The 18,825-nt window shown below is 36.3% G+C and overlaps 1 protein-coding gene across 7 annotated transcripts in view; it reads left to right on the top strand.

Annotated features, from left to right (window-relative positions):
• The window catches only part of LOC134532306 (gastrula zinc finger protein XlCGF58.1-like), a 136,600-nt gene that overhangs the window by 24,312 nt on the left and 93,463 nt on the right, over nucleotides 1–18,825 (top strand). For all 7 annotated transcript variants that reach the window (XM_063368751.1, XM_063368759.1, XM_063368775.1 and 4 more), the window contains exons 2-4: nucleotides 3,820–4,229; nucleotides 8,251–8,364; nucleotides 9,438–9,583. In XM_063368751.1, coding sequence (XP_063224821.1) covers nucleotides 3,820–4,229; nucleotides 8,251–8,364; nucleotides 9,438–9,583 — 670 coding nt within the window. The remainder of the gene's footprint in view (nucleotides 1–3,819; nucleotides 4,230–8,250; nucleotides 8,365–9,437; nucleotides 9,584–18,825) is intronic.

Below are 18,825 nucleotides of genomic sequence, written 5' to 3'. Positions count from 1 at the left end.
CATTGTAACAGGAATTACGTGCTCACTTTCTTTTGGGGGGGGGGGGGGGGGAATATTTTTTTAACTAAGTTTTATAAGATTTGATATTCATTGACAAAGATGTTATAGTTGATATAGTGAACAAGATTTTTATAGTTTTAAGCGTAGTTTGCTAATCTGAAGAAAAAAATTAGAGGAAAAGTTAATCCATGTTTTGACCCGGACTCTTCAGCTCAGTGAGATTCCGAGCTGTAAACTCTAGGCCTACTCATGTCTGCTTGCGCACTTCCCGCCAAATACCACAAAATTGACGTTATAGAGTTTAGTGGAATGTTTTGCCTACGTTTACCTGAGTCTTTTTTTAAGTTTTATTTAATAAACTTATTATTGTTAGTGTTTTTAGTGAGGTTCAATGAGTGAAAATGAGTGAATGATATGAACTTTTGCAAAAAGTCGCTCAAGAAATCAAAGATAAAAAAATTAGAGTTGCTGCAAAGAAATATTCTTTACCAAATTCAACCTTAAGTGATCAAGTTTCTGGAAAATACAAAAGTCCTCATGGCAAACAGCCATTATTACCGGAACCTGAATAATGTATTTTTGCTTCTCATGCAGCTAAGGTAGCAGAATGTGGGGTTTCATTTCGCTCAACTCGACTACGCCTTGTCGTGAAAATGTGTTTGGTGAAGGAAGGCAGTCAGGTGCCTGTTTTTAAAAAACAACTTCCCTGGAGAAGAATAAGTAAACAGATTTTTGTCCAGAAATCCTGATCTCTGATTATGCATGAGTAGAAATATCATCCATAGGCGAGCAGTGATCAGCCATGATGTTTCAAAGTACTATGAAAACCTTAAACTGACTATTGGCAACATGCCCCAAGCCAACATACTAAACTAAAATTATTAAACCAACCTGAGTGACCCAGGCTTATCAAAATGTATTATTAAATGGGGTACAAAATACCCAATGCAGATTTTGATCAGCTCGAATGACTGTCTCCCTCGTGTTCGCCGGAACGGCTCGTGGGGAGTTATTGCCACCTTATGTCTGTTATAAGGTAGAAAGAATGTATGACACTTGGGTGTCAGGAAGCCCACCTTACAACCATCGTTACAACCGGTCAAAATCCAGATGACTTGACGAGCTTTGTGGACTGGTTTAAAACCAATGTTTTACCTTGGGCAAAGTCTTGTGAAGGAAATAAAGTTGTCATTGGTGACAACCTTTCCTTGCACTTCTCGGGAGACATACTGAAACCTTGCGAGTCAAACAAAATCAAATTGATTTGTCTTCCCCCAAACGCAACACACGTGTTGCAATTCCTCGACGTAACTTTTTTTTTAGGCCATTGAAGAGAGCTTGAAGTCAGATTGCAGACAGCAGGCTGAGCAATCTTCCCAGCAGTTTTTCCCAGCAAAAAAACTTATAAGCTGGGTTTTTGTTCCTGTGGTATCAGTCCACTTGATGCCGAACATGTTTTGAGGAAACTAGTAAAGAAACCAGAAATCCAAGTTTAGGATTCCCCTACTAAGAAGCCAAGGCAGCTAGCAGGAGAGGTAGTAATTGATTTTTTGTCTAATCTCCGCTGTAACACTGGTGAGAACAAACCCGTCAGTGTTGCTCCAGGACTCAGCATTTCGGCTCAAGACATTGAGGTTGCAGACCGGAAACAACCGTCCAGTGGTGTAAGAGCGAAGCCTGAAAAGTCAAACAAAGAGGGGAAGAAGATTTGAAAGCCGGAGGGACACTTCTCTCTGAAAGACTCTTCCGAGGAGTTCCATTTATTCGGACATTGGAGGACCTCCTGATGGCCAACTATTAGTCAAGGATCCAAGTGTTGGGGACTGGTTGTTGTAAAATACTTTGTGGGACTAGTGGAAGAAATTGTTCCTGATGCACTTATCATCATGCGATTTGCCCGAAAGATGGATGGTAAAAAGTTTGTTTTTAAGTGGGTGGAGCGGGAGGACAAAAGTGTCATCGATTACAATGAAGTTGAGTGCAATCTCAGACTGCCAGCTTTTAATTACAAGAATGACCGCTTGTTGTCCTTAAAATTTAAATATACTCATTTGATGGCTATATTGTCAATTAAATCTGAAGTTTTAGTGGTTTCCTAATATTACAATGTGATCTGTTTTCATTTTTTTATATCCATTATAATTTGATTTTCATGTATGGTATAAACTGTAAAAAACCAGTTTGTCTATGATTCCTTACTTCATCCCTCATGTCATAAACATCAGCCTTGAAAAGAACTCGCTAGGAGGAATCTTAAAGATGCTATCATGTTGCAAGTATTGCTATACAAACGTTATATCCACACATCTGCAAGAGATAAGTATTCAACAGGAAATGTTCTCATTTTGACTTTGAGTATTAACATGACAAAGAATGTACTTAGCAACTCCTTTACTTCTTATCTTTCTTTGTGTATGTAGCATTTGTTAAGCACCAAATGGTCAAAATATTTTTTACGTGTAAAGAAATTAAAGTTTAAAAAACTTAAAAATACACTTATCATTTACACACTAAAATATTGAATAATTTCCACCATCTCCTGCCTCTATTATCAGATCAGTTTGATGGTACCAAATTATTGTATTGCCATCCGGATTACATATTCAAATTGATATGACAATTAGAAGTAGGTTAAAATTGACTTCCAAGATATTTGTTAGTTACAAATTAAGCTAATATAAGCGTGTTAAAAAAATGCTGCTGCCAAGTGAGATTTTTCAACCTTCTTGGCTGCAACCTACTGAAACATATTGCTTTCCACTACTTCCCCTTCCATCTAGCTTACCTGCTTTCGCAACCTCGCCCCTGGGACAACAGCTCACAAGACATTTGGCCTGAAATGAATGACTTCAAGTTCATTGTTCATGTTGAACAATTACTAGATGGACTATGCCACATTGGCAATATTTCTGGTTAGAAAGTGTTTTAAAGTGAAACTTCTTTGTGTGCAATGAGAGTAAAATTTCAAGGCTAAATTTTAATGAAACATTTTCGTGAAACATTGTTGTGAAACGTTTCTGCTGCAAAAAGGACAGAGAATAGGTACTTGGCCAAAGAGCTATAAAGAGCACTATGCTATATACGTTGCTGGCCTCATTTTTAATTGTGTAAAGATTCGTCTCTAGCACCTAAAAAAATAGAACGAGAGAGATATATAAACAAAAGACAAAGACAGTGTATGTGCATGTGCATGTGCTTGTTCCAGAAAATATATATAGGTATCCTATGCAGTTAGTTGTGAGTGCCTTGAATTTTATATTTTTGCTACCAGCGTGCTCGCATTCCTCCTTGTTCAACCAGCAGCGTAGAGAGCGCTGTTGAGTTAGTCCCTGTATTTCCTGCATAGATAGTACTATCTGTTATGAATTTCATATTTTGTTCTCAGAGATTTGTTGTGTTCCAAATGGCAGAATTGTTTGAAGAAGCAGTGACATGCACAGTTTTTCTTTTTGTTGTATTTCAACAGTGAGCAATATTTATTGTTAATTAATCATTATTGATTCATCAATAATTATTGATATCCTGAGCAGTTAGTTTCAAGTGAGTAATGATTTTGTTAATTCATGTTTATTTAGAAAATGGTCTTCTTTCGCTGTTTCTCTCTCTGCAGTTTTACCCCTTACGAGTTGAGGGTTTGCATTGCCAAAGAAGTTTCACTTCTGTCATGTGTACTGAGTTACAGGTGTTTTTTTTCTTATCGTGGTAAGTGCAGTCCATGCAACAGAAGATTTGTTTTACTGAGAATGTATTGTGTGTGTAATACCTAGACCAGCCAGTGTCGTAAACACGCGTGTGTTGCGATGTTTGTTTTGACCCCAGGTGATGGGCTGGATGACGCTACGTGCACCATCATGGAGACGTCCATGCTGGAGGAGGAAGGGTACTTCGACCCGGCAGAGGGCTCCGGGGCCGGCCTGAGCGGGGCGGGCGGCAAGAAGCGCCTGGAGAGCCTGTGCCGCGTGTGCGCCAACGTCAGCGACTACTTCATCCCCGTGTTCGAACGGGAGGGGGCGGAGCACCAGCTGGACATGAAGATCCGCAAGCACCTGCCGATACGGGTGCTGGAGACGGACGGCCTGCCCGCGCAGGTGTGCTACCAGTGCGCGTCGACGCTCATCGCGTGGCACGACCTGGTGACCGCGTGCGTAGAGGCCGATAAGAAGCTGCACCGGCTCCTGCTGGAGGAAGAGGACGACGACTACGCGGACCGCGACGAGAAGGTTGTCGAGGTGATTGCTGATGTTTACTAGGGTCCCAGCAGACGGGGGAAACTGAGGGGATTTTAAAGTTGTATTCAAAACCTGGACAAAATATTGGTTGAAGTAGCTTGGCTTAAGGGTTGTAGCAGTGTCCTTGGCAAATCATTCACCGTTTCTGTCGACATTGCAGTCACCATCATTAGGGAGCAGTTACCTACTTACCCAGGGTGGCCAGCCAACCGGGAAATCGGGAAATACGGGAAATAGCCAGGATTTCTTAAAAAAAACCAGGAATACCTGGAATCAACCAGGAATTTTTATTAGAACCGGGAATTTTTTTTATGAAGTAACGATCACAATAACATACGGCTGTTAAATGAGCACGTTCACCACCCGTCGAAGCACGACAGTGTGCTCGTGTGCTATATTTTGTGAAAGTTAATTTGTTCATATTGCATTTAAAAACTTTTGTAGTACGTAAGAAACCGTTAACAATTCAGACTTCCATACTTATTATGTTTCTGTATTCAAAAGCAACAGCATTTTGGCTGAAAATGTTGTTGTAGGATGGTAGTAATTTCTCGCACGGCATGTTGGTAGCACTAGTTTTGTATGTATATTTGTTTTTACTTTGCGCTCATGTTGTTGCGTCACGGTATCACGGAGACTTTTCTCGAGTTTTTTTTAAAAGTTTAGTTGTGCGGGACGTTGTTTTGAATCTTTTAATCTAATATGTAATTGGCACAAACTATCAAAATGTCAACGAGTTCGGTCACCACATACAATGACAAATGTACGGAAGAGTTTGAATGGGTGGAGAAAGATCCAAAGTGCGGGACGAACGCTATTTGCAATTTCTGTAATCTTAAAATCTATATCGGTAGCATGGATGGGAAGAACAGCATTAGCCAGCCACGCAAGAGGGGCAAAACACGTGCGTTTGGTGTCAAGTAATTTTTGTGACGTGAGATTATAAATTTTTTGTTGGTGGTAGGTTTTGTTTTAAGCAAGTTCATTGATTTAATTTTTAAGCCTATAGTTAAGTTGTCTATTGTTTAACGGCAATAGAACATCATATTGTGTGTGCTTTGTGTAACAAAAATGCAAATTGTATGCAAATATTGATAAAAACCACCCTTGAAAAAACCTGGAAAAAACCAGGAATTTTATTATCCCAGAAGAGTGGCCACCCTGTTACCACAGTCTCATTTTATGAAGTGGCCAATTTATAAAATTGTGAAACACTTTCCCTTTTTCTTCTTTTAATTAAGATTATGTTTTCGTTTACAATTACACTTTCATTAGTTTCGGATTTAACTATCCTCAGAATAATAAAATAATTTCACATTAGTACAGCTACATACAACATTTTAAGATTTTTGAAACTTAGTTTACAGGTATCAAATTTCTTGTATTGCTTGAAGAAAAGTCTTAAAATTTTCACCCTTTTGCTCTTTTTGTGCAGGGATGCCTTTGTGAACATTCAGAACTACAGATTTTGCAAATATGAAAATATCTTTTAACTAATTAGAACCCAACTCATACCCCAGGTTTGAAAACCAAAATATTTATGACTTATTTACGTTTGTATTGAATTTATACTGATTTATTGGTTTCCTTCCATTTTCTTTTTTAATTTTATTCACCTCTGTTGCAACTTAGAGGTGATGTTTCGGAAATGTTTAATAAGAGAAGGTAGATAAAGATATGTTACACAATAATTGCCCATATGTGAAGTCAAGTTTCATTGGATCAGTAATAAGCTTGTGCAGTTTCCCAAATTTTTGGTTCCTTCTAAATATTTTCAACAAGAACATACTTGAAATCTTTGGTTGTGGTTCCGGGTATTGTTTTTTACGTTTTGATAACTTCTTACTTGCAATCTACAGTAAGTCCTCGGTTTACGTCGGGGTTACGTTCCTGAAAACCGCGACGTAAATAGAAACGACGCAAAATAAGCCATGTTTCATGCCACCGGCCGGCCATGGCCCAAGGTCGGCCGGAAGGGGTAGGAGAAAATGCTGTGTCGTTGCGGGAAGTAGATAACACTTCTACGTGCGAGATACGTGGGTGGCCGAGCGGGCGGGCTGGTAGTATTGCATCACCGCGCGGAGAGCAGCGGAGAGCAGGAAGCGTCCCTCATGATGTATGATAAGATAAGGCGGTGAACTTGTAGCTTACGCTACATAGCATAAATTAACTACCGAAGGAAACAAAGAATTATAAACGAATTGTATACGGTGTTTTGGTTAAAATAAAGATTTACGGTCATTGTAAACAACGTTATTGTGAATCGGCCACAACTTAAATTGAAACATGAGTACTCAAACATTAGTGACGTAAATCAGTACGACGTAAATAGAGGACTTACTGTATATTAAAAAAAACATTTGACCTGTGGGGAAGGTAATCATAAACATTCTTTCAGTGTCACCAACATCTTGTAACATGATAATTCATGAAAAATGTATGACATAGAGTAGGCCTGCCGATTTCAAGAATTTTATCAGTTTTGAAGCTTTTAAACAAATTGCTGGATTTTACTAAATTATAATGGATTTTTAAATGCAATTTATGTCACTTGTACATACTTCGTTGTTTGTGAAACAAATATTGTAAATGGCAGAGAGAGACAGCATAGTTTTTCTTTTATGTGCATTTCTAAACAAAACTTTATCGTAGGCATTGGCAACATGCCGCAAGATGGCAACTACTTTGAATAAAGCGCAGAACTCTAATGGTGAAGTATGTAACTATGGTCGACTGAATACAATTTCTGTTGAGAGCGCCACTGTCATTGAATTTAGTCAAAGGTAATTTGAATTACTTAAGTGGCTAAATAGCATATTATTCCTTTATGATTATTGTTTTTGTTTCAGAATTTTCTTAATATTTTGTTGTGTTGATTTCATATGATTTCTAGAAATTGGTGATACAAACTAGAATTTAATCTCAGTTTTTTTATGAGAATAAAAAAGTAATTCGTCACCAGATCCAGAGTGCACAGTGTGTAGTTCGATGCGTAATATTGTCAGTAGGGGGCCTAAGGATCTGCGACATCACTGCAATACTGAATGCCATAAAATAAATCAAGGGGAATAGAACAGAGTTCATTGCTGTCCCGTTTTTTATTGTCCAGTTATTTTGATGCCAAGTTAAATTGGGCAAATTTTGTTTGTGAAAACAACCTATCAAAAAGTTTAAGTGATAAATTTGCTAAGCTAGTGCCAAATATGTTCCCAGACAGTGACATAACAAAAAAACTTTCATTTGTAGTTGCACAAAAACAGGTATGATAGGCATTACCCTCTTGTGAGGAAGAAGATGTGAACAATTTTGGGCTATGATTATTTTATTTAGATTATGAGGATTTTACAGGATGTTAGTTTATGTTTTCAGAATATTATAGGTATTTTTTTTTAACTTGTACACCCCTACTTAAAACTACATGTATCCCTTTTAGCCCTTTTAGGGGTGGAATTTTCTTATTATATATACGTATTTAGTCCAGTTGTAAAATTAGCCAAAAACCTTATTCTATCAATTAGTTTTCAATTACTGCTGGTACAGTCAGACAAACAAATAGACAAAAATTTTAAAACTGTATTTAGAGTCCTAAATAATTAAAATAACCATTTCCAATACAGTACTTCATAATTTCATCCAATGTACAGACTTTTTAACCTCTTAACAGTTTTATAATTAGTAGGTATAGATTAGCAGCATTGGTCTTGTTGCATTTATGGAAATATCAGTGGAAACATGTGTATTGTGCTGAAGATATTATGATCGTTTTGACATGTGTGGTTAAAATGAGTTTTTGTAAGTATTTATATGTAGTTTAATATATTTATGTTATCTTAATTTATGAGGCAGGAAAAAAAAATGTTTGGTTGAACAGGGAAAACAAAGAGTGATGAGGGAAATCGTCTAAAGTTTCCTAAAGTTTAGAGTGGGAACCCTGGTCTTCTTTCAGCTAATTGCTACTTTTATTTTAATTTGTCATAGTTTTGAAATACATTGTTAATGAAGTATAATTTTTGTTTTGCAGTTTTTTAATGAGCCGCCTGTAGACTCTGACGGAGAAGATTTCAGTGAGCCAAGTACTTCTGCAGCTGTTGTTGAAACGAAAGAGTGTTTGCCGCCTCAGAAAAAAAGGACGTCTGTGAGTTTTTCCTCATTGTTGAGTGTTCAGTTCTGTATAGTTTAAAGAATACATGTACTTTAGATGAATGCAAAATTGTGTGTGTTCACTTGCACTCGAGGAAAAATTTATAGCCAGAGATGAGATTGTATGGTTTTATTTTTGGGCCTATTTCATTTTTAAAACAGGAAATTTCAGTGTTAATGTTTTAATTTTTTATGAATTGTGTTTATTCTTAAATATTGCATATTTTTGAACATATGAGACTCGTAAATGTTTTATGATAACTTATGTCTCTAAAACAGCATCACTCGGAACAATAAAAATAAATCTGCAAGTACTTGTTTAAAAAAATCAACATTCAACATCATAATGTAAAAATAAGTTTCTAAAAACAGTTGTAAGATAAAAAAGAGTAAATTTTTTTTTCAAGTCTACTTAGTAAACTTTTTTTTAGTTAATAAAGACAACGTATAAAAATAAAAACAGTAACGCTGATATCTGCTGTTATAAAAACAAAAGTGTCCTAGAAATAAAACCATAAAAATTGTCCCTAGCTATGTGTGGTGGAAATGTGTTTCGATAAGCTTTTGTAATCTAAACTACCTATTTTTCTTATCGTGCAAGATTAATTAATGAGACAGGAGGAAATGTTTGTTTGAATAGAGAAAACTCAAGGAAATTGTCTAGAGTAGATGTGTGGGGACTCTTTTTCATGCAAACATATCAAATAAATCACTGGGATTAATAACAACGTGCAAACACGGTTTTGAGCTATGAGACTGGTGCCATGATTTATGTTGTGTTTACGTCCGTTGCAATTTAAAATCACAGAATGTAAATATTGTATGATTTTGTTTTGTGATGTTAAACAATAATTGGTCCTTCATATTTATATAGGTATTACTTTAGTATTAAAATACATTTTTTGCAAAAAAAAAAGTAGCGAAGAAAATGCACAATGCCATTGTACCTATGTAACAATGAAAAGGTCTCTCTGTTGCAATATGATGTGGCAAGGTCCTTCCCTGTGGTCTGGTATTCATGAAGTGTGGGGGGCCAACCGGCTGAACCTTTTTGCCCGACTATTGCAGGGAAAAGGGAAGCAGCAGCGGAAAGCTCAGCGTGCTTCGAACGCCTCGCCCGAGAGTGGTGCCAAAGGCAACACTGCCCTGAGCGACAGTAAGGAGACTGGTGCCGGCCAGAAAGGAGCGGTCGACAGTGCCTTGTCCACGGAAAGGTAGGGAAAACAGTTTTCTTTTCTCCCTCTGATGCCAGCAAGTTCTTCCCAATGAGTTTATTTTCAAACACAGTTGCTCCTGCCCGTTTTTGTTTTTGAAAATCAGTTTGCCATAAGAAAAAGTATTAAATATAGTGGTTAAGCTCACAGTTGTCCAAAAATACCAGCAATTAGCATCATAAATCGCAAAACATTTGTTGTAAAAATAAATATTTGGAATGTGAGAGTACCAAATAAAGAAATAAACAAAATGTCATAAATGTTTCTAATTGTACTAGTCACTGATTTCATTATTTATTATTTTTTTTACAAGTCTTTGATTTAAGAATTTTTTTAATTGGACGTACGGCAGGGCTGGTTACACTGTATGTCATACCTCAATAATGGACAAAAAAGGTTAATATCCAAACACTTAAAACAAGCTAAAATCAGTCAAAGTCTAAAGTATTGACAGCCCAGAAAATTCAGTGGAAGGAATTGGTCAAAAAAAACCACAATACTAATGGACACAGTGGGCTAACAACGGCAAGAGTGTTGCAAAAAGAACAGTAAATAAATACAAAAAATGACCCTGAACAACACAGCGATTAGCACAAACCCAATTATGATACTAAACAGATACCGTGTTTTATCGCATAATTGTTTCCCATTTTATACTAAAATCAAGTTTGATAAGTAGGGGTGCAACGTTTATGCTAAAAAAATTTTTTTTGTTAGGTAAAGTTCTTCTTAAAAACAAAACCCATTCGTGGAAAGTACGTTTATTTAAAAAAAAAGTGGAGTTTACGAGAGCACGCAAAACAAATTATATTAAGTCATGCAACAAAAACCTTTCTTCAACTTTAAACAGAAAAACAAAATCTGTGACCCGAACGCGAGCCACTTGAATCTGTGACGTGAACTAATGAGTACCTATCCTAGTACACACTTACCACGAAAGAGTGCTGGCTATCAAATGTAGTTAACTCGGCTGACGACAGAGAGCGCGCATTGCATGAATCGGCGAGATATCGATATTCGACTACGTGTGCACGCTCTATACGGGAAGCAACATAACCAAACATGAATGATGCCAACTAGCGCTGGCTACATTTTTATAAGCGTTACACCGTGGCGCCACAGACAAACAGATTAAGGTTATAACTTTTAAAAACGTCTTTAAAAGAAAATTTACACATCAGACAACTATAATAATAAATATTATATTTAAGAATAAATAAGAATAAATATTAGATTTCTACTTTAAAATACGTTGTTTTATACGGAAAAGCTACCTACACAAAGCGCTCAGAATCTAAAAGCGGAACCAAAAACATGTAACGTTTACACGAGAATTTTTTTTATCCAAATTTTGATGCCCTAAAATATAGGTGTGACGATTATGCTCGTGCGATGATTATGCGATAAAACAGGGTAATGTGGACAACATGAGATGAGTCCAGCAATGTAACAACACTCATAGGACACAAACAAAGTCGATGACAGCACAGGCGAACACAGCATACTTCCTAAGACAACAGTGTGACGTTTCGAGAAGTGAGACCTGTTCCTGGGTCTAGGCGCAAACGGACTGAAAGACGACACTGGAAAGTAGGTGGTATGTGTACTTTCGATCCCTCTCTGCCACGGCCAATGACAGGCGAGCAGTCCTCTGATTGGTCATGCATCTGTGTCTATTTATTACCTCTTAGCGCAGTCTTCTCGTTGTGCATAGGACAACTGTGAAATTTGAGCATAGCATCAGATGGCAGAGAAATGAAGATAAAGGTGTAATGCAAAGCCTGTGGGTGCTTTCAAATATATTTACTGGGCGTTTGATGTCTAAAAATTACTCTGAAAACACAAGTTTTAGCCCTTTTCACTCTCCTTAAAATACCTTTTAAAAACAAAACCTATTGACCCTCTGCGTGTTCTTAAATGCATTTCGTAAATAGACACTATCAGTTCAAATAGTGTGGTTTCTTCTGAAGCTCTGTATACTGTGTGTTCCCTGGTAGGCGGTCCATTAATTGTGTAATTTGACTTGAAAACTGTTCTTAGTCCTAACAGGCTTTGAATATCATTTGGTGCTATTCCTAATGTTTTGCCTATATGGAGATGGAATGGCCTGAATCTTTAATGAAGGTAGGTGTCTGGCCTGCCATAAGTTCAACAATGTTGAGCAGAAGTTCAGAAATATTTGGCATGGAGAATTGCAAGAGCTGATTATAGGTTACAAAGGAATGCCTGGTTTGTGGATTTTTGGAAGACCTTAAATGTTAGGTGGCTTGCTGCTGTGTGGTGTCAGTGTGCTCCTGGTTTTGTCTGGTATGTGGCTCTGGTGATTTTTCAGTTTCTGGTACACTTTGCACTCAATGCTAGAAGTTGGGTCTTTGTTCAAATGCAGTTACAGTAGAATCTCATTACTAAGTACTTACAGGGACCTCAAGTTCTTATACAGCAAAACCCCTTATTTGCACTTTTCATGGGGACAAAGTAAAAAAGTGTAAATAAAGGGAAAAGTATAAAAAGGAGTACAGCTTACCTTATTTAGTATTTTTTTCCTTTTGTTTAATAGCACATACTATAATGCAGGTACAAACACACTAACAACAAATTTTACTCTAGTATTTAATCATTTAATTTACCACATTTGACAAAAAAAAAAAAAAGAATGAAAGCCAAAAAGTTTTTCTGATTACTTCCTAACAAACAAATCTGAAATTTTCTTCTGCTTGCTTTTTTGGCAGTTCAAGGAGATTATTTGCCTCTCCAAATTATAAAAGTTATCAAATCAAATGAACTAGCACTGCCTTCAGAACTTGATATATAACTGTGCAATGTTTGAAGAGCTGCGAGCACGTCTCTTGTAGTAGGAACTGGTTCTTCTTGCCCCTCTTCTTCTTCTTCATCATTTTCTTGCGAGTTGGTGATGCCACTATTGATAATAATGTCCTCCACACACTGGACTTGTGAGGTAACTACCTGCTGGTCAGTTGCCACATAGTCCTTAAGACTCCTTTTGAGACAGTTGGCAAAACTCAGGCACATTCTCTATGATGGTGACACCATCATCTTCACTGGCACTACAACCTTCCTCTGGAAAAAAAAAGCCTGCCTTCGCAAAACAATTTTGAATCGTTGTAACTGTGACCTCTTTCCATGCTCTATCTGTGAAGTGTAAGGCTGTCAATACATCAATCTTCATTGTCAAGGGATCCTTACCGCTATCAAGCATGGTCACCGCTCTTGTGACCAGGTATTTTCGGTACAGGAACTTGAACGACTGTCTAATACCTAGGTCCAGTGGCTGTAGTTCACTCGTGCAGTTCGCAGGGAAAAAAACAACTTCTGTATTACGAAGCTGTATGTTGCCCATGTGTGCAGGGCACTGGTCAGTAAACAAAACAATTTTCCTGGTTTGTACACCCATTTTGTCATCAAGTGCATGAAGTTGGCTCTGGAACAGTGCACTCGTCATCCATGACTTTTTGTTTGCTGTACTTGGTAGGAAGGGTGCGTACGTTTTTGAAACACCTGGGTTTCATAACCTTGCCAATAACATAGAGAGGCAACTTTTCACTTCCATCAGCATTTGTACACAAAAGTACAGTGATTCATTGCTTACTTAACTTTCCTCCATGGCACTTCTCACCTTTAAAAGTGAAGGTTTTGTCAGGCAGAACACTATAAAACAATCCAGTTTCATCAGCATTAAATATATTTTTCAGAGAATAGCTGGCAATCTTCTCCTTAAGCTGAGTTTCCTTCCAGTGTTCCACTGTATCTTCATTCACACTCTTGCTTTCACCGCATACAACTTTGTAAACAACATTATGGCGTTGTTTGAACCTGTCTAGCAATCCATTGGAAGCTGTAAAATCTTCAATGCCAAGCCGAGCTTTTTCTCGCAAAATGGACCCGCTGATAGGCAGATTCGCAGAACGTGAACCCACAAACCACTCCACAAGAATGTCTTCAACTTCTTTAAATTTTGATTCTTTACAGTATTTTCGTTTTTTTTTTGCACTTGGCCCGCATTTTGCTGCATTTTCTGCAATGCTATTACGATTCTTCAAAATCGTATTGAGTGTGCTGATGGGAATTGAAAGTTCTTTTGCCAAATCAACTCGTGTTCCCACAAACTCGTCTGCTTTTGCAATTATGTTTATTTTTTCAGCCACTGAAAACGTATGCTGCTGCCTTTTCTCCATTACGTAACCATAAACGACAGACTTCACTGATAAAAAAAATTCAAAATAAAAGGAAACTTTTTTACACAATATTTACTACCATGTTATTCTCGCATTCTATTTACCGTTACCGGATGCTGACTTTCCTTTACCATAATGTTCACAGAATGTAAACATGCAGTTGTGTATGTGATTAAAATATCTTCCAGAAAATCGACAGCGCTTGCAGCGCAAATAGAGCCCGCACAACTTCATCGCCATCTTGTAATGTGTTTGTTGTGGTTTTCGATATGAACGCAATCTTTGACGCGTTTCACATGTTTATTCTCGGACAATTCTTTTAGTTTCATCATCTATGGCGATTGCACCAAGTTTATGTTTGTTACGTGACGTAAATAGCGGGATGGATTCGATTTTTGAGACGTAATTTGCGTGAAAGTATTGTATTGGACTAAATGGGAACTAAACGGGACCTGAAGTATATGGTGCCAATAACGGGAAAACGTAAATAATTGTAACGTAAATAAGGGGTTTCGCTGTACTTAGTACTGAAAAAAACATTTCATTACAAAGAGAATAATTATAAAATAAATAAATAAAATTGCATTATTATAAGATACATCATTTGACGAACATCTGACAGTTTAAATATTGGTGTTTCTGCATAACTTAAGTATATTTATTTTTTTAAAAAAATCTGTTCAGTTTTGTTTTGAGATTGAATGATGCTCTGTTGGACAAAATACATAAGGAGATTTCCTAATCTCTTCTGGAACCTTTTTGTGTTTAGAGATGAATTTGTTCAGTTTTTCTAAGCTCAGAATAGCTTTCGTAGCTGTCAAAGACAAGTCCTCACAGTCAGAATCATCTGATTCAGCTTTCAATGACTGTGATCGATTGACTTCACTAATTATGTCGCCATCAGTCAAAACTGGTGCTGTTTCTATTTCAATATCCACAGACATAGTCTGTGAATGAAACAGCATCAAACTGCATGGAGGCTGACACTTCTTGCCATTTTTTCAGGATCAATGTCATCGCTTTCTGAAGTTGCAGTGAGCTCGTCAGTGTTACAGTTTACAATGCCAGACTTTCTCCAGCAGTTGGCAATAGTTTCTTGTTGAACATTCCACCAACCACCTGTGATCATCTCAATTTCCTGACGAACGTTGATGTTGGTGGACACTTTCAACCTAATGTTGATGAGCAACCTCTCGACAAGGCATTTTCGAAAATGTACCTTAGCATTCTGAATAATGCCTTGATCAAGGGGCTATAACTGAGATGTGCAGTTCGGTGGCAGAAACATCTGTTTGATGGTTTACAGTCTAACTTAAACACTGTGTGCTGTGCAGTTGGCTATTAACAAAATAATTTTTCTTTTTTTTTTCATATCAATATCGGTTTTTATCAGCCAATTTGAGAAGAGTTCTCTCATCATCCATGCACGGGTTTTACTAGCATAATCCTCAGGAAGACAAGAAACTCCTTTGAAGCACCTGGGAGTCTTGTGTTTACCCAATGATTAATGGCCTCAATTTTTTTTTTTGTTCCTGTGGCATTGCAACAAAACAAACACAGACAACCTTTCCTTTGTTTTATTTTCCTCCAGTGCATTTTTCACCTTTATGTGCCATTGTCCTGTTAAGCATGAAGCTTGTAAAAAAAGGCAGTTTCATCAGCATTGAAAATATTGTCTAATAGTATGACTTAAAAATACTCCAGCTTTTCTTCCTTTCACTGGTTTGCTGCCTCTGTGTCTGCATCTTTATCCTCTCCACATACAACCTTCCATGACATACGTCGTTCCCAAAAGCAGTGCAACCACCCTGAACTGGTTTGGAAGTCTGGGATGTTTATAAGCAATGCGAACTGTTTTGCTTTAGCTTGTGACATTGGGCCAGTTACTGGAACATATTTTGATTGTACTTCTTTCAACCATTTGTTCAAAGCATCTTCCAGACCTTGGTGATCTCCGGAACAAAGCCTTTTTTGCTGTCACTACCAGACAAAGATTCTTCATACATTTTTTCAATTTTTGCCCGGTCTTTAACAATCATACTACCGTATATACCCGAATATAAGACGACCTCGAATATAAGACGACCCCCAAACTACAGCCTCATGTTTTCAGGAAAAAAATAATTTTATTGTATTAAACACATGCCAACAAATTAGATATAAAATTGAAAATATGAATGTTACAAAGGATTTCAACCACCACTTTGAAATACTGTTAACAGTTTATGTACAAACAGAAATAAATACCTAAATGGCTGCTACTGTAACTGTTGGAAACTGTTATAGAGTTTCATTATGCTGATGCATCATCTTTGTTGTCATCTTCACTGCTGTCGACTTCAGCTTCAATTGCATCTTCTTCCCACATGACACTATCTTCACTTCCATCCAATGCATTAGAAATGCAACATTTCTTGAAGCTTTTGATGATCACTTCCGATGAGATTGTGTCCCATGCAGCCTTAATCCACTGACACAAGACTGCTATACTTGGTTTTCTGATTTTGCCTGTTGGTGTTGCCTGCCAAGAGCCATTCAGAGTACAGCACTTTTAGACGGTCTTTAAATGGTTTGTTGACACACACATCTAATACCTGCAGCTTTGAAGTCATGCCTCCAGGAATAATAACAAGGTCGGTGTTCATACCTTTAATACATGATTTCACCTCTGGCGTTAAATGTCCTTTGAATGCATCTAACACTAACATCTTTCTTCTTTAAAAGTGCCCCAGGCCTTCTATCCCAAACTGCCTTTAACCAGTCTTGCATCAACTCACTTGTCATCCAACCTTTTTCTTGACATCTCACTATTACATAGAAGACAAGGAAGTACTGTATAACCTACATTAATGTTTTTGTACAAGAAAATATTCGATAAGATGGGCGCCATCTTGTGCTATAGAACATTCCAAAAACATCGGTCGTAACATGTGCAGCCAGTAACTACTGCACAACCTGAAAACATTGACCTAAAATAAGTATGTTTACCTAAAAATCAATGTATCTGATTGTAAGGCGACCCCTTTGTTTCGAATAATAAATTATGGTAAAAAATGTTGTCTTATATTCGGGTAAATACGGTACTTACAGTCACCGCCGCAATGCCACATGTCTTCGCAACTGCAACCTGCTTTTTGCCTTTGTGCATTTCTCTGAGCATTTCCTCTTTTTCCTTAAGCATGACTTGCATTAGATTTTTTCTCTCCAGGATCAGTCATTTTTGTAGCACAAATACAATGAGGTGTCTAAAAAAACTTAATGTGAAAATAAATTCAAAACAGTAACAATCACGGCACAAACTTCAAACAATACATTAGTGTGACACTTTCCTCTAAATTAATAAATACAATTATCTCACGAACATAAGTGTTTCGATGTATCGAATGGTGGTGTGTTGTTTACATTGCATATTAAATATGTTAATCTATGGTAGTGCCGCAAACGTTTGTTTTGAGTTTGTAGAAGTTAGAAATTACGTTGCGGCGGTATGATTGAATTCTGTTTGCTTGTTCTATAACATTAATCATTTAGTTGGAAATTTATTTACAAGTTTAAGTAAATTTTTGAGTAGCACTGCCATGCTAGTAGTGGAATTTATACGTTAAAGTGAAAATTATGATACTTTAAACTGAAACAATTTTGCATTGAAAATATGATTTTCGGCAGGGATTTAAAAAAAATATACGTTAAAGTGAAAACTAAATAAATGTGAGGTATATTGTACCGGTATACTACTGTATTTGTCAGAGGTAATTTTTTCTTTGTTGTTTGTTCTGTGTAGTATGACTGTAGCACGGCTCTTTTTAGCAGGAAGGATGATAGTCAGGATTGGCCTCCAGTATTTGAACAGTCGAACAGATGGACAAGAAACTGAGTTAATAAAAACAACCTGTAAATGTTAGAATAAACAGTACTAAAAGCAAAATAGAATATAAGTAACAAAAAGAAAACCATTTTATAGAACAAATAAATTACACTAAACATCTGGTCAGTTAAAAATGATACCAACATTAGCAGGCAAATAAATAAAATCATACCTTCGGTGGCCAAAGTTCACAAACATCAGGCTACGATAGATTTATTAAATAAGTTAGTTTAAACTAAATTTATTTAGAATAGATGTGAATTTCAAGCAAAGGTACAAATTTAATATGTACAACTATCCTGCATAGTCTGTCAATTTAACCATAAATGTGGACAAGAAAAATGTTAATCTTACACTAAGGTGTGGTTTAGTTTGCTAGAAATAAATAATATTTTAAAAAACTAAAAAAACAAGCTTTAATAGAAAACCAAACTAAAAAATAGAAAATAAATTTTAATAAATTTGAATTAAGAATAGTGTAAAATTTTTTTATAAATATAAATTAATAATAGTGTAAATAAGAAAATAATGTATTTAATTTAAAAAAAGCGTGGGGTGCATAATATCAATAGTTATAAATATTTTATTAACAGATATGGGTAGAAGGATTATCATTTCGATAATATCTTAAAAAGCACCCCACACTTTTTTTAAAATTAAATACATTATTTTCTTATTTACATTATTATTAATTTATATTTATAAAAAAAATTTACACTATTCTTAATTCAAATTTATTAAAATTTATTTTCTATTTTTTAGTTTGGTTTTCTATATAAAGCGTGTTTTTTTAGTTTTTTAAACTATTATTTATTTTCTACTTTTTAGTTTGGTTTATTTATAAAAGTTTTTTTTTCTCAATTTCTTCCAGGTAAAAATCCTTAAACTGTAAGTTTTGCTCTCTATCCAAATATGTTTTTTGATATATCATCTGTCAAACTTATCCATATTTTCCGTGTTTGATGTCTTTTATTTAATGATTTACTGACCTTGGCATAGTTTGGAGTATTTGTAACTGCTTGGTGTAGATTTGCAGGTTGGTGTTCGAGTGGAATTTCAAAAATCTGCTTATCAGGTGTAGCTATTGAGGTTATGCATATGGTGTTTTAACAAATATAGATAATATTTTCTTCAAGAAAGTATATTGTTCACAATAATCATAACCCACTCTCACTGTTCATTTA

The sequence above is a fragment of the Bacillus rossius genome, chromosome 1, assembly GCF_032445375.1.
Source record: "Bacillus rossius redtenbacheri isolate Brsri chromosome 1, Brsri_v3, whole genome shotgun sequence".
Classification (NCBI taxonomy): domain Eukaryota; kingdom Metazoa; phylum Arthropoda; class Insecta; order Phasmatodea; family Bacillidae; genus Bacillus; species Bacillus rossius.
Note: the sequence above shows the minus strand (reverse complement) of the source record. Positions and strands in the feature narration are given on the sequence as shown.